We start from the raw sequence: 13,321 nt of genomic DNA on the forward strand, positions 1-13,321 counted from the left end.
TGTCCCATGAGACTGCTGTCTTTCAAGACTGTTTTTCTTGTTGCAATTACCTGAGCAAGGAGGGTAAGTGAGCATCAAGCTCTAAGTTCGAAACCCCCATTTTTGACCATTCATGCTGAAAGAATGGTTCTTAGGACAGGACTGCTTTTCTTCCTAAGGTGGTAACTCCCTTCCATCTGGGGCAGTCCATTACCCTTCCTACCTTCTATCCTCCCCCTTCCAAGGAGGAGGAGCGGCTTCATCGTCTGGACCCTAAGAGGGCAGTGAGCTTTTATCTTGATAGGAATAAAGACTATCGTGTGGACGACCAGCTCTTAGTGGGATTTGCTGGTTGCAGAAAAGGAAGAGTGGTGCACAAGCGCACACTTTCCAGATGGATTATCTTGTGCATCAAGATTTGCTACGCCCTGGCTGGTAAGGAACCTCCAGAGGGTATAAGAGCTCATTCTACTAGAGCAAAGTCTTCTACATCTGCTTTGTCTAGGGGTGTTCCTGTGGAAGACATTTGCAGAGCGGCAACTTGGGCCTCCCTCCACACTTTCGCGAAGCATTACTGCTTGGATTCCGAAGTGAGCAGGGACGGTCACTTTGCGCGTTCTGTTCTACAGGACTTTTTGGTATAGAAGAGTGGACTCCCTCCTCCGGGAGTGGGGACTGCTGAGGGATTCTATTCACAAGGTGAGGAATCCACTGGCAGATGCATCCATCAGAAGAACAAGTTACTTACCTTCGGTAACGCTTTTTCTGGTGGATACAGTATCTGCCTGTGGATTCCTCACTGACCCACCCACCTTACCGTTGTCCACTCTTCTATACCTCCAAGTTTTATATATTTTTTTTCTAATGGAAATGAGTAATTATCTTTACCTTTTGAATTGTCTTCACACTATGTGTGTTGGTTAAAAAACTGTGTACTGTGTATACTGTACCTGTTCATGTCGGTCCGTCCGTGTGCCTCGGGGGCATAGACAAAAGGGGCGGAACTGACGCCATCACACCCACGAGGCTCTGTTATGGATCCAGTAACATCAGCGGGGTCGCGAGCGGAGTCGTACCCTCTGAGGTCGTCCACGTCGGCATGGAGAGCTACAAAAAAAAAATTCAGCACGGCTGCTGGCGCAGGGGATATTCACAAGGTGAGGAATCCACAGGCAGATCCTGTATCCACCAGAAAAAGCGTTACCGAAGTTAAGTAACTTGTTCGACAGGGGCTAGCTCTCTTCACAGATCTGCGCTGACTGGCGCGGAAAGAAAAGAACTGATGTCTGCTCGCCAAGGTGGTGTCTATATAGGGACTGAAGATGTCACAACTGCGTAGAAGACCACTCTGAGGTCACACAAAGCCTTCCGACACCACCTATTGGCGCACAAGAATGTTGTGTGAATAAAAATCTTGCGGATCCAGCCTGATGCCTCGGAAATTCAAAGGGAAGGAATCTGCGGCTGGACGTCTCTATCAGACAGGGTGGAATAGAAAAGGACAGCCAGGGTTAGAGATGGGGAATGGGTAGATTGGGAGCTGGGCAGGGATGTGCACACTACACAAGCAGGGCACAGGCGTTAAGAGGCCTTTGGGGGAGGCTGAAGCAGAGAGTGGCACAGTGAGGCTGCCAAAATGGTGCATGCAACTGGCTGCTACAAGGCGTGTGTCTAGTCCAGAGTCAGGCAGGATGATGGCAGCTGACCACAACCTCATGACATTTATCAATAAAAAAATGATGACACTCTGAGGACATGTAACATCCCTCCCCAGAACTGGTCGAAACACTTTATGTCCCTTTATGCTCCTGTAGAAGGCCCCTTAAATAACCCAGCCCCCGCCCCCGTCTTGTTAGGGGAAGTCACTTTTGATCTGTTTACAGGTAGGGAGGTAGAGGAGGTTATAAAGTGGGTGGCACCACGGAAAGCAGCAGGACCGGATGGGCTTCCGGGTGACCTCCTGCGTGCATATCCATCTGACTGGGGCATAGTAATTGCTGCCCTCCTAAACGACATCTTGAAGGGTGGCCCTGTACCGGATTCATGGAGAGGGGCGGTGGTTGTCCCCATTTATAACAAGCATTTACAATGCAACGGTCTCGGCATTATTAAAGGTAGAGCTATAGGCATTGCTCATGACATTTTTTTTTTTTAAAACATTTTTTTAAACATAAATAAATGGCATTGTTATTTACAATGGCAATAGGTCAGCATTAGAGAGTAGTAGAGAGTATTCGAGCACACAGAGCCACACACACATAGACAGAGCAGCGCACACACACAGACAGAGCTGCGCACACACACACACAGACAGAGCCGCGCACACACACACACACACAGAGACAGAGCCGTGCACACACACATAGACAGAGCCACGCACACACACATAGACAGAGACACACACACAGACAGAGCCACCCGCGCACACACAGACAGAGCCACCCGGGCACACACAGACAGAGCCACCCGCGCACACACAGACAGAGCCACTCACGCAGTCATTCAGACAGAGCCACCCACACAGTCATTCACATAGAGCCACCCACACACACAGCCACCTACAAAAAAAGCTACAGACACGCACACAGCCCCCCCCCCCACACACACACACACACACACACACACACACACAGGAGATCCACCATCCAAGCTTTCTACTGTGCCATTGTTTCCAGGCTCCATGCTGATCCCCTGCACCCCCTCACAGTTGCCATCAAGCAAAGCTTTCCTGGTGCCGGAAGTTCTGCCCATGAGATATTTACAACAGGAGATCCAGGTTTGCAGCAGGCAGGGCACAGTGTTTTCCCTTAGGATGATGCCGGATAACTTAAGCTGGTGCAGTTGAAATGAATTTTCCAACTTTGCCCAATGTTGCTGGCAAACATTTTCCCTACATGCCCCCTCCCTATTCACGTGCCGAAGTGAGTGCAGCTTGCACTCAACTCGCGATAAGCAATAGCAGCAACATGGCATGTAGTGGGATTGATTCTTGTGATATTTTAATTTCTGGTACAAGAATGGTGATGGAATATGTAATGGCTCAGGAAAAGTGCTGGCCATTATTTCCTAGTACTGTATGAAAATGTGACGTGATTTTCAGTGGGCATTTGCAGGTGGTGCACACTGCATCAGATTAGCAGTGCTTCTCGTTTTGCACACACATTTGCCTGCTGTGCCCCCAGCGTTTTGGACTGAGAAATCAGTCTTCTAAAAGGTGCATACATGATCTGCTGTCATGGAGAAAAATTGCTCCCGCATCCTTTGCTAAACCTTAAACTAATGTTCTTTAGTTCACATTTGGGAATACTGATGAGAACCATTTATAACCAGCTTTGTAAAGCAAATATTTGGAAAATTGCTGTGAAATGCACCATTTAAACCCAATGTATCCAGCATTCCCTGCTATTGAAGCTTTAGTGTGCTAAGTGCAATCCGAAGCTGCTATGACGTCTCTCAGGGCTGCTCTGGATTGTTGTTCTCGCCCTGCCAACTAAAGATCTGCAACGTCCTAGAGCACATTGTCAAAATGATCATCAAGCACTTACAACCCTGTGAAGTTGACTTCATGTGCATTTATCACTCCTGGACGTTAATATATTGCACCTCATGTAATATGTATACACATGTTTACCAAAGCTTGTCCACCTCCCTAAGCCAGAACCAGTTGTAGGATTGTCTTTGTTGCACACAAAATAGCAATTTGTTGTTGCAGCAATCATTGTCACTTAATAAAAAAGCAGTGTTGATCTTGTGATTTAGCGCTGTCTGGTGTAGCACCCTACATCTGCTTCCTTACCTTGCTTTATGGAAATGCCGGCCCTGCCTTACATACTAGTTTTGTTATCATCTACTGCTAAATTCCCCCATACTTTTCACATAAACCCTAACTGAGCCATTCCGATTCGCATGCCCAGCAAAATACAAAAAGACAAATAAAAGGCTTTGGCTTTCGTTAGTACCTTTGGTGAAGAGTTAGAATAGATTAACAGGTATCGCCTGCTCTGAGCTGGCGGAAACGCTGAAAAGATGGCAAACACCTGCTTCTCACAAACCCAATGTGTGCATTTTTAGATTATAAATTGTTCACATTATAAAGGGTGGTCTGCTCTTAGGTTCATAACAACAGCTCTGCAAAGAGTCTCCACAGCACGAGCACCTCGAAAGTTTGGAAGTCCGAACCCCAAAACAATATGGTCTGCAGTGCAGAATGCATTAGGCTCTACACAACAGCAATAAGCTATGTATTTTTTTTTTTAAAACTACAGAAACATTGTCATGGAAAACAGCATTGGCAAAGCAATATGTTGCGCCGATGAGGCGATGTGTCGGTGACTCTAGTGCAGGTCTCTTTGCTGGGAGCTCCAGGAGTTGGGAACGAAACTGACCAATACGGGGCTGTTCCGATGACCTCTCCGACCGATATGTTAGGCGAGTCGGTGTCACAACAAGTCCTGAGGAGAAGGCACGGTTCACCCATGGGCAATCGGCATATTAGCAGAACTCTCAAGTCTTCCAGGGCAATGCCAGTCAAGTTTAATATATAATATAGCTTTCTACTACTAATATATGTATATCCTCGTGTTCGTAGCTTTGAGTTTATCGTGGGAGAAAGAGAACAACTACAAGCTCCATAGTCCACCGCGAATATCCCGAAAGGATTATATACTTACTTATGGATCAGGGAACACTTTAGAGCTCTGTGTCAGTGAAACTCTTCCTTGCCTGATATCGTCTTTGCCATTCAGAACTTTGAAATGCGTGTGCGTTCACGTTATCAGCAGACAGACGAGCTGCATGCGAAACCTATCGTGGGGCGGGACTGACAAAACGAAACCTATCGTGGGGCGGGACTTCCGTTTTGTGAAGCCCGCGCCCACGGAGTGCCTGGAGGAGCACCGAGGGAGAGCCCCGCGGTCGGAGGCTGCACAAGTCCGAAGGGCCTTTGACCGGTGAGCGGAGCGGGGCGGGGGGGGGGGAGAGAATGCCTGTATGTCTGCGTGTCCGGAGGGCCTTTGACCGGTGAGCGGGGGGGGGGGGAGAGAATGCCTGTATGTCTGCGTGTGTGTGTGCGACGGCGGAGGGGTGGGGGGCGGGGTGCGACAGCGGAGGGGAGGGGTGGGGGGGTGCGACAACGGAGGGGTGGGGGGGATGCTCGGTGCACGTGTGTGTGTGTGTATGCATGCGACGGCGGGGGTGGGTTCGCTGTATGTGTGGGTGCGTGCATGAGCGCTCGTGTGTGTGTCTGTCGCTGTTTCTGCGCATGCGCGTGTGGTGTTGCTGCTTCCCAGGAGACAGCAGCTGAGCGCGTTCGCGAGCGCGTGGCCAGCGGAAATCACCTCCTTGAAGAGGCAATGCGCGTGCCAGAGGCTGTCTCCTGGGAAGCACAGTCCCTGACAAAAGATCTCCGGCGGAGACGCGCTTCCGCGCGTTGACGCCGAGACCTAAAAAGGGCTGTAGAAATAGCCCAGGGAACTATAGGCCAATAAGCCTGATCGATTCCACGCAAAAGGTGGCAGGAAAGGTAATTTTGGGAAGGATCCTCAACTGGGTGGCGGAAAATAGAGTGCTATCTGACTTCCAGGCGGGGTTCCGCTCAGGAACGGGGACCATTGAGCAGGTCTTCAGATTAGCACTCCTAAATTGGAAAATCGTGGAACTAGGCAAGGGCAGTCTTTACCTGGCCTTCATTGACCTGAAGACTGCCTTTGACCTGGTCCCTAGGGATGAACTTTGGAGGGTGCTTCAGGGATTGGGGCTGCCCCCATACATTCTATCCCTTCTTATTAAACTCCACACCAGTAATTACGCCCAGGTCCGATGGGGGAATAATGGGGAATTAACGGACAGGATACCGGTCTGTAGGGGAGTCAGACAGGGTTGCGTGCTAGCTCCTACACTCTTTTCGTTGTACGTTAATGGTGTGGTTGAGCATCTCCAGCAAGAACCAGCGGACGCACCCTGTCTGGGGGGAGTAAAGATCCCTACTCTGCTGTTCGCAGATGATACTTTGCTTATTTCAAAAACTCCCCAGGGCCTACAGAAGCTATTGACTCGCTTCCAGGACTTTTGTGTATCCAGAGGTCTGGTTATCAACGTGGACAAAACCAAATATTTGATTTTGCACCCCCCAAGGAAATTAGGAAGCCCCCCTGTTTTGAACACCGTCCCCTTGGAGAAAGTCTCCGAATTTGACTACCTAGGGCTTCGCATAACGGACAACATGAACTGGTCTGCCCATATTGATAAAATGGTATGTAACCACAAAAAGGTAGGAGGTGCTCTGCTTAGGGAATTTCGAGCATCACCGAGGCAAGTGGTGAGTCCTGCAATTGAGATCTCAGTTTCAGTTTTTAACGTCTTTATTGCGAATTGTTATTCATAAAAGACACACATACAAAACAAACAGTACAAATTGAATTAACAGAATCATAAAATATCAAAGCAATACTAACAAACAAATAAAGAGTAACAGTAATTAATTAGATAAAAATTCCCAATTAAACATACATATATAGACGTCAAAAAGGAAAAATTACTAAAAGTATAAAAAAAAACTTACAAATATGCATTTGTATATGAAAGAAAAACTGGACATCAATTCTGATCAGACCATAGTATAATGCAAAAGCATACTATTCAAAATTATTCAAGACGATAAGTTTCGAACTGACTTGATCCTAATTAGCCAAGCCCATCCAAGAAATTTAGCCATTCCATTGGATAGCCATTCAGCAGTATTTGAGATCTATAAGGCCAGAGGCGTAACATCAGCTTTGTATGGGGCAGAGTTGTGGGGCCACTGCAACCTGGAGTCCCTATCTAAGGCTGAAAATAAATTTTTGAAAGATCTCCTAGGCCTTCCCTCGAGTACCCCGACAATCCATGTGCTCCTGGACATTGGCTGTAAGAGTATCAAAGACCAGGCTCGCCTTCGACCACTGCTTCTTTGGTCCCGTATATGGAGGGTCCCGGAGCTAAAGTCCTATGCCGACGGCCTGACAGAGGTAATGAACATGGGAGGTTGGGCCAAGATCAAGTGGCTGAAGGACACTAAAAATCTTTTGGGGGAGTTGGGCCTGGGGGACTGCTGGTCTTCAAAATCTGCTCCACCAAAGGCGGTCCTCAAAAAACTCTATTGGGACTGGGTCTCTGGCAAACTCATCAGGAACCAACACCATTGTAATCTGACCGCATCATTTTTGGAATTAAAGGATGTGGCTGTTTTTGAACCCTTCCTGGACTTAATCACCTTGCCAGCCGATAGGGCCCTGTATTTTAAACTCAGGGTAGGCACGCTTCCGATCGGGGCCTTTGTATCAAAATGGAATGGTGCTCATCGATCCCCCTTCTGTGCCTTTTGTCCATCTAGGCCAGAAACACTAGCACATATATTTTTTGAGTGCCCGGACTATACTAAACCTTGGAGGCATTGGCTTAAACCTCTTTTTAAACGCCTGGGAACACGTAGGCACTTGGTTGCACTACGTATCTTATTGACTGATACCGCCCCTTTAATAGTCTGTGGTGTTTCTAAATTTTTAAAACATTCATGATTGATTCGCTGCAAGAGACTGTCAGTTTCAATTTAATCCACATTTAGTTAATTTATTGGGTCATTCCCATTTTTATCGGTCTTAGTACTTAAATGTTGACATGCATATTACTGTTTTAAAAATGTATTACTTGTATGTATGCTTTCAAGATATCTTGCATATCGAATAAAAGCTTTCAACCAACCAATAAAAAAACATGCTGAACTGTTGCCAAGGTGTTGCATGTGGACAGTTCAGTTGTTGATGATGAGCCTGTAGAATTCTTTCTTAGCAAACAAACTGAAAGTGCACATGACCGGCCCAACCTAAAGTGCCCGATTGAAGGCACTATGTAGATCCAGATGTGTGTGACTCGCTAGAGAATTCTTACCAAACAGGTGAAGCTGACCTCAACACTGTCTCTTTTTGTTTTTATTTGTAGGGCTGTTGACCATGGTTTTTCTTCAAGGGTGACATCAAATGGACGACTGGTCAGTTCTATGACCGCATGGAATCCTTGAATAGGAACTGCCTGAAAGAAATAAACTGAAGCCCATGTCCAGTTGTGCTTGTGTGACCTTTTCGATGAACACCGTGTCTGGGATAGTCCTCTAGGTCACTGAAGATTCCAACTAAGTCTTACTCTTTAACTCTAGGTGCTACGAGTTAGGATCACCTGCTGTTTGGATGGAAGAGGAAAAGCTTTCGCTATGAACAATGAGACATGGAGGCAATAATCGTGGACCTGCTGCATGGATGTAGTTGTACTTCCTGCTGTACCTGAGCCATCTGTTTTCGACTCCCATTTCATTCTTGACTCCATGATCTCTGGTGCATGTCTGAATGAGGGTCTCAAAAACACCTGTTCTGAGGAAGCTCTTGGGCGTTGGTGGCAGCTGCCATCGGGCTACATGTACACGCGTATTGTGGAGGGTGGCCCTGGGCACAGCTGTTGAATCCTGCCAGCCACAACCTCGCCACATCCGAATCCAAGAACCAGCTGTTACATGAACCGCCCCAGGGTAGAGGCCAGACCCTGTAATAAGAGTCGACATTTATTGGAAGGTTTGTATGGTCCTTGCCTCCAACTGAGGTATACAAAAGCATGTCCTCTGCAAAAGGCTCTTTTTTAAAAGTTAAAGTTTACAAGCCAGCGACATCCTACTGAGGTCCATCACTCATTTCAGCAGCTGGATCTGGGGCCACATTAAATGGTCAGCTTTGTTTATTTCCACTCCATCGAGTCTGCTTCGAGCCACACAGTAAACATTTAGATGAATTTTGCCTGATTTCAGGATTCTCTACAGGACTTGGGAAAGGAAACACTTGTAGCATGATCTCTTAACTGAATCAAAGCCTCGATAATTGAATTGAGCATGTAGAAGGTTGGAGAAGGGGGGGGCGTTTGAGTCAAAAGCCAGATCTGGCTTCCGGCAGGGGGAGGGGGCTCCTGCACACATGCGTGACATCACTGGAAGGGAGGTTCTCTTGATTGGGAGTTTTGATAAGCTTATTTGCTCGTGTGTCCTCAACATTTCCTTTGGGTTCCCAGAAGAGACTGGGCTTTAGGGAGAAGGTTTGATCATATTTGGAAGGTGTAAAGCGAGGCAACAAACTCAAGAGTAATTCTGTTACCCTCTCTCTGTAACTCTACTCCTACCTCCTGTTCTCGAAAGACAACAGCTTTGGAGACTCAGAAGAAGCCATCTTTGGTCTAGGTAAGAGGGATGGACTGCAAAGAATTGTTGTATTACTTTGATGCTGAAGTCACTGTGGTGCTAACTGGTATAAACATTCAGAGATATTCCTTACTGAAGGCATCGCCACTGAAAGACTGAACATACCTGTGATTTCAGACCCCTCTGACAGTCCCTACCCTGGCTGCTGAAGGCTGTACTGCTTTTGACCATAGCAGAGTGAATGTGATAACTTCAGCGAGGAGTCCGTTTACACTTCCATTCTAGACATCTTTAGGATGTTCTCAAGGGCAGTGGATAACATGAGGTGGCGGGTCTTTAAATAGGGACATTAGTCACCCTACAGGTGTAATAAGGGTATACACAAAGGGTGGGGTGCAAGTAAACATCAGTCTTTCACTATAGGTGCCATAACATGTGAAACATATCGAGGGGACTTGATCAAATATTTCACAGACAGAATGTGTGCCTCTTCTCCATAGATCTGATATTTTGTTAATACGCCAGTGTTTCTTAAGTTACCTTTTAAGATGCAGAGTTGAGGGGCGGGGGGGTCAAGCTGCGCTCCACTGGGACATCCTACAGGTTTGATATAATGCCATTCTCTTCCAACCCGTGTGTACATATTTGAGAAGGTTTTGTGATCTGTGCATCTGTGACTCCAAAAAACAGAAAAAAATCTAGTAGAGTTTCCAAGGGGACAGGGCGATTGCTACCCACAGGTGCTCACACCTCTCATTTCAAGTGCCATGCTGGAGGAAAGGATCTTTGACATCACTGGCCAGCTGAATACAGGCCTTCATTGGGGCAGGCATTAAGTGCGTCTTCAGATAACCCATGGGTTCACATTCAGCACATGCAAACTGCAAACGATTGTTCTCATCAAATAAAGTCTGCACATGAAATGAACTTTTCATCTCTCTACAGCCAGCAATGACGACAGATTGTACAGAAGAGGGGAAAGGATGAAGAAAATGCAGAAAATTTTGCATCGTGTTAACACACCATCTTTTGTGTTAATTAGCAACTCATTTCAGACTTTTCGTGATCATTGCACCTGAGTGCCGGCCAGAGGAGCAAACTTACTATGAGGTTAGCAGGGTGGTGTAGAAGTTACCATTGGTAGCGGGAGGCCGTGTGTATTTGGAGACCCGTGTCCCAGTGCGGCCATTCCACACCCAGTCAATACTTGAGAATTCATGCTCCTTATAGGAATCATTGCAGAACCACAGGAATGATCCACCCTTCTGACTGTCTCCATGGAGACCATTCTACTGGTAGAACTGATCCCACGGTGATCGACTCTTCAGGTTCAACAGACATTACAGGGATCACTTCTACAGGACGAGCTCACCCCATGGGAATCCACGTTACAAGGTCATCAAACCACGCAGAGATCATCTCTAGAGGTTCAAGAGATCCTACGGAGATTCATCGGACCTCAAAAAGATCTGCTATAGGTTCAGAGGATCCCAGGGAGATACATTCTACAGGTTGAATAGTCCCTACAAACCTCCATTCTACAGGTTGGACGGAAACCATGGATCTCCACTGGGCATGTTCAGCTGAACCCAAGTAGACCCTCTGCACTGGCTTCATGAGGACAATCATGCGAGTGGGCAGTGGACGCCATCTCACTCTCCAGAAGAAAGAGGCCGGTATGCGACTACCTAAAGAATGCCATATTTTAGGTTTTCGGAGCAGGTGGGAACCACAGCGGCAGCACTTGTAGAGCTGCTACAGAGAGGAGTGCCGGTGGTCTTGTACGCTACAGCTGAAAATTAAGTATTGCAGATTCACTTTTTTCAGATTCTAATGAACATTCCATCATAATCATCTCGTCATCTGTTAAATAAACATGCATTTCTATGTTAAGCATTTCATCCGTGCTCCTACCTGGCTATGGGGTGGCTTATTAAATAAACAGATACATTGCTGATAGTGGTTTTATCTTCTTATTCCAGGTCAAGCAAGCCAAGAAAGGCACTCTAGTACCTCTAATTAGCATATGTCATCTCCCAGGAGTTGTGCCACTTAATTGATTCATTGGTCCCAGAGAGACCCTGCTACAGAATGTGCAACCTATTGAAGTCCTGCAACAGCAGATGTAAACAGTTTTCTTTCGTTCGTAGGGTTCCATAATGCAGGACCACAGACTTATTGCCTAAGCTTATGCGACAGAAAAGGGCAAGGTTAGACGTTGATCTTTCATATTTAGCAGTCCCTCATCATTGAAGGTTCAGATACCTGCAGCACAGGCCTCGTGGCTCTTCCTTCAATACACCTTTCTATAAATCTCTCCTCATCTTCCATTCTCCTGATACCTTCTTATTCAGTCTCTGCCTGTCTTGCTTTTTCTTTTCTCCTCTTTGTGCTTGTGGTTACTCATTGTTGCAATCCTCCTCCCATCTTTCTTACCTTCCCATTTCTTTTCTCCCCCTGCTCCCTCATTCCTCCCTCCCCTCTATTCTCTTCTCACTCTCTATCAGGCATCACTCTAGCATGTCACCTTCTGACCGCTCACTGGCAGATGAATGCCTGAAAGTGCAGAATGCTTGTATGATCGCTGTGCATCCATGAAAGTATGCTGTGTGATGTATCTATGTGCATTTGTAAAGCGTAAACCTAGGTTGGGAGCAGACATACTTAATATAGTCCGGAGCCCCTGGCTATTATTCCAAAGTGTTTAAAAGGGATGAATTCTGTTGTGTACCGATGTAGTGCACTCCAAAGCGGTGAGAGCTGGGGGTGGTTTTTATGTTGATGAAGAAGAGGAGAGTCTTCAGAGCTTTTCTCAATGGCTGGAGGGCAACTGATGGCGGGGAAGAGGTAAGTGTTCAGAGCTTTTCTCAGTTGGGGAGGGCAGGGGCATTTCTTATGGTGGGGAAGAGGAGAGTCTTCAGAGCTTTTCTCAATTGCTGGAGTGGTTCTGATGTTGATGGAGTTGCCTTTACAGATCCTGGTGACAGATCAAGGGCCGGCTTCTGGATTTCTGTATTTTGCAGTTTGTGTCCAATCTGTGAATATTCTGCCTCCTCCATGCCACATTCTCTTACCCCTTTTCATGTACTCCTCTAACTGTTATATGCTGTAACATTTGATTCATCAACTTTAAAATACACTGAATGTGGAAAGCTGAGCCCATTAAGCTTCAGGGAGATACATTTCCGCAGGACTCTTGTGCCCGCTCCACTGGTGGGAATGTGGCGGCTGACGGTGAGGTGGGCTAGAGCATTGGAAAACACACTTCTATAGGTCAGAAAATGAAGCAAATGGCTGGAGTGGCTGTAGAAGACACAGGGGAAACCCCGTGGTAGCCAGGCGATTGAAATCCGTTCCAGTGCTGGGTGAGCTGAGAAATTGTCTGTCCAGGTAGCACAATTTTCTTTCAAGTGCATACATGATTTGCCATTACAGATCAGGAGTATGTATATTTTCCTGTAAGCATCTGTTTGTTGAATGTAGTGCTGTAGATTCACATGCTCTGCATACTCCTGCAACCTAGTGTTGAGCTCAGATGTTGCAAGTGTTTGTTCAAACAGGTTTTCAACTGTCAAGGTCTTGGGGATTCGTCCTCTGGATATAAAGGTGTATGATCATCAGCTCCATTGTTAGTTTGTTTTTTGCCTAACTGGTGAGAGTAAGTATGGAGTAGTGTGTACAGGAAGGATTGTGACAATGCAAATAGTGTGTACAGGAAGGCTTTTAACCATGCAAATGGAAAGAACCGTCGTAAAGAACAAGATATCTGCAACAACCACTGGCTTCCGTTGAGGAGGATGGCATGTGTGGCTGTAGATGCACATGCTCTGCATAAATTGAAAAGCAATACTCCCCTGAGCAGAGGCTAGCCAGTCGCTGGTGCAGTGGTCTGAAACTTTGACCTGTTCTCTTGATAGGACATCCAGACAATAATGTTTTGTAAAAGTGTGTGGAGTGCCCCAAACGAATAAGTTACTTTCCTTCGGTAATGCCTTTTCTGATGGATACATCTGCGTGCGAATTCCTCTCCTTATGAATGACCCCTTGCGCAGCATTCCACTGAAACTTTTCTCCATAGCTGTCCGACTTCGAAGAGGATGTAACAATGGAACGGCTCCCTGCACAACGCCA

At 46.6% G+C, this 13,321-nt stretch overlaps 1 protein-coding gene across 1 annotated transcript in view; it reads left to right on the top strand.

The window, feature by feature from the left end:
* The window catches only part of MOSPD3 (motile sperm domain containing 3), a 54,292-nt gene extending 43,147 nt beyond the window's left edge, over nucleotides 1-11,145 (top strand). The window contains exon 6 of the mRNA XM_086946203.1: nucleotides 7,954-11,145. Coding sequence (XP_086802329.1) covers nucleotides 7,954-7,985 — 32 coding nt within the window. The 3' untranslated portion in view covers nucleotides 7,986-11,145. The remainder of the gene's footprint in view (nucleotides 1-7,953) is intronic.
* The last annotated feature ends 2,176 nt before the right edge of the window (nucleotides 11,146-13,321 follow it).

The sequence above is a fragment of the Lissotriton vulgaris genome, chromosome 12, assembly GCF_964263255.1.
Source record: "Lissotriton vulgaris chromosome 12, aLisVul1.2, whole genome shotgun sequence".
Lineage (NCBI taxonomy): Eukaryota > Metazoa > Chordata > Amphibia > Caudata > Salamandridae > Lissotriton > Lissotriton vulgaris.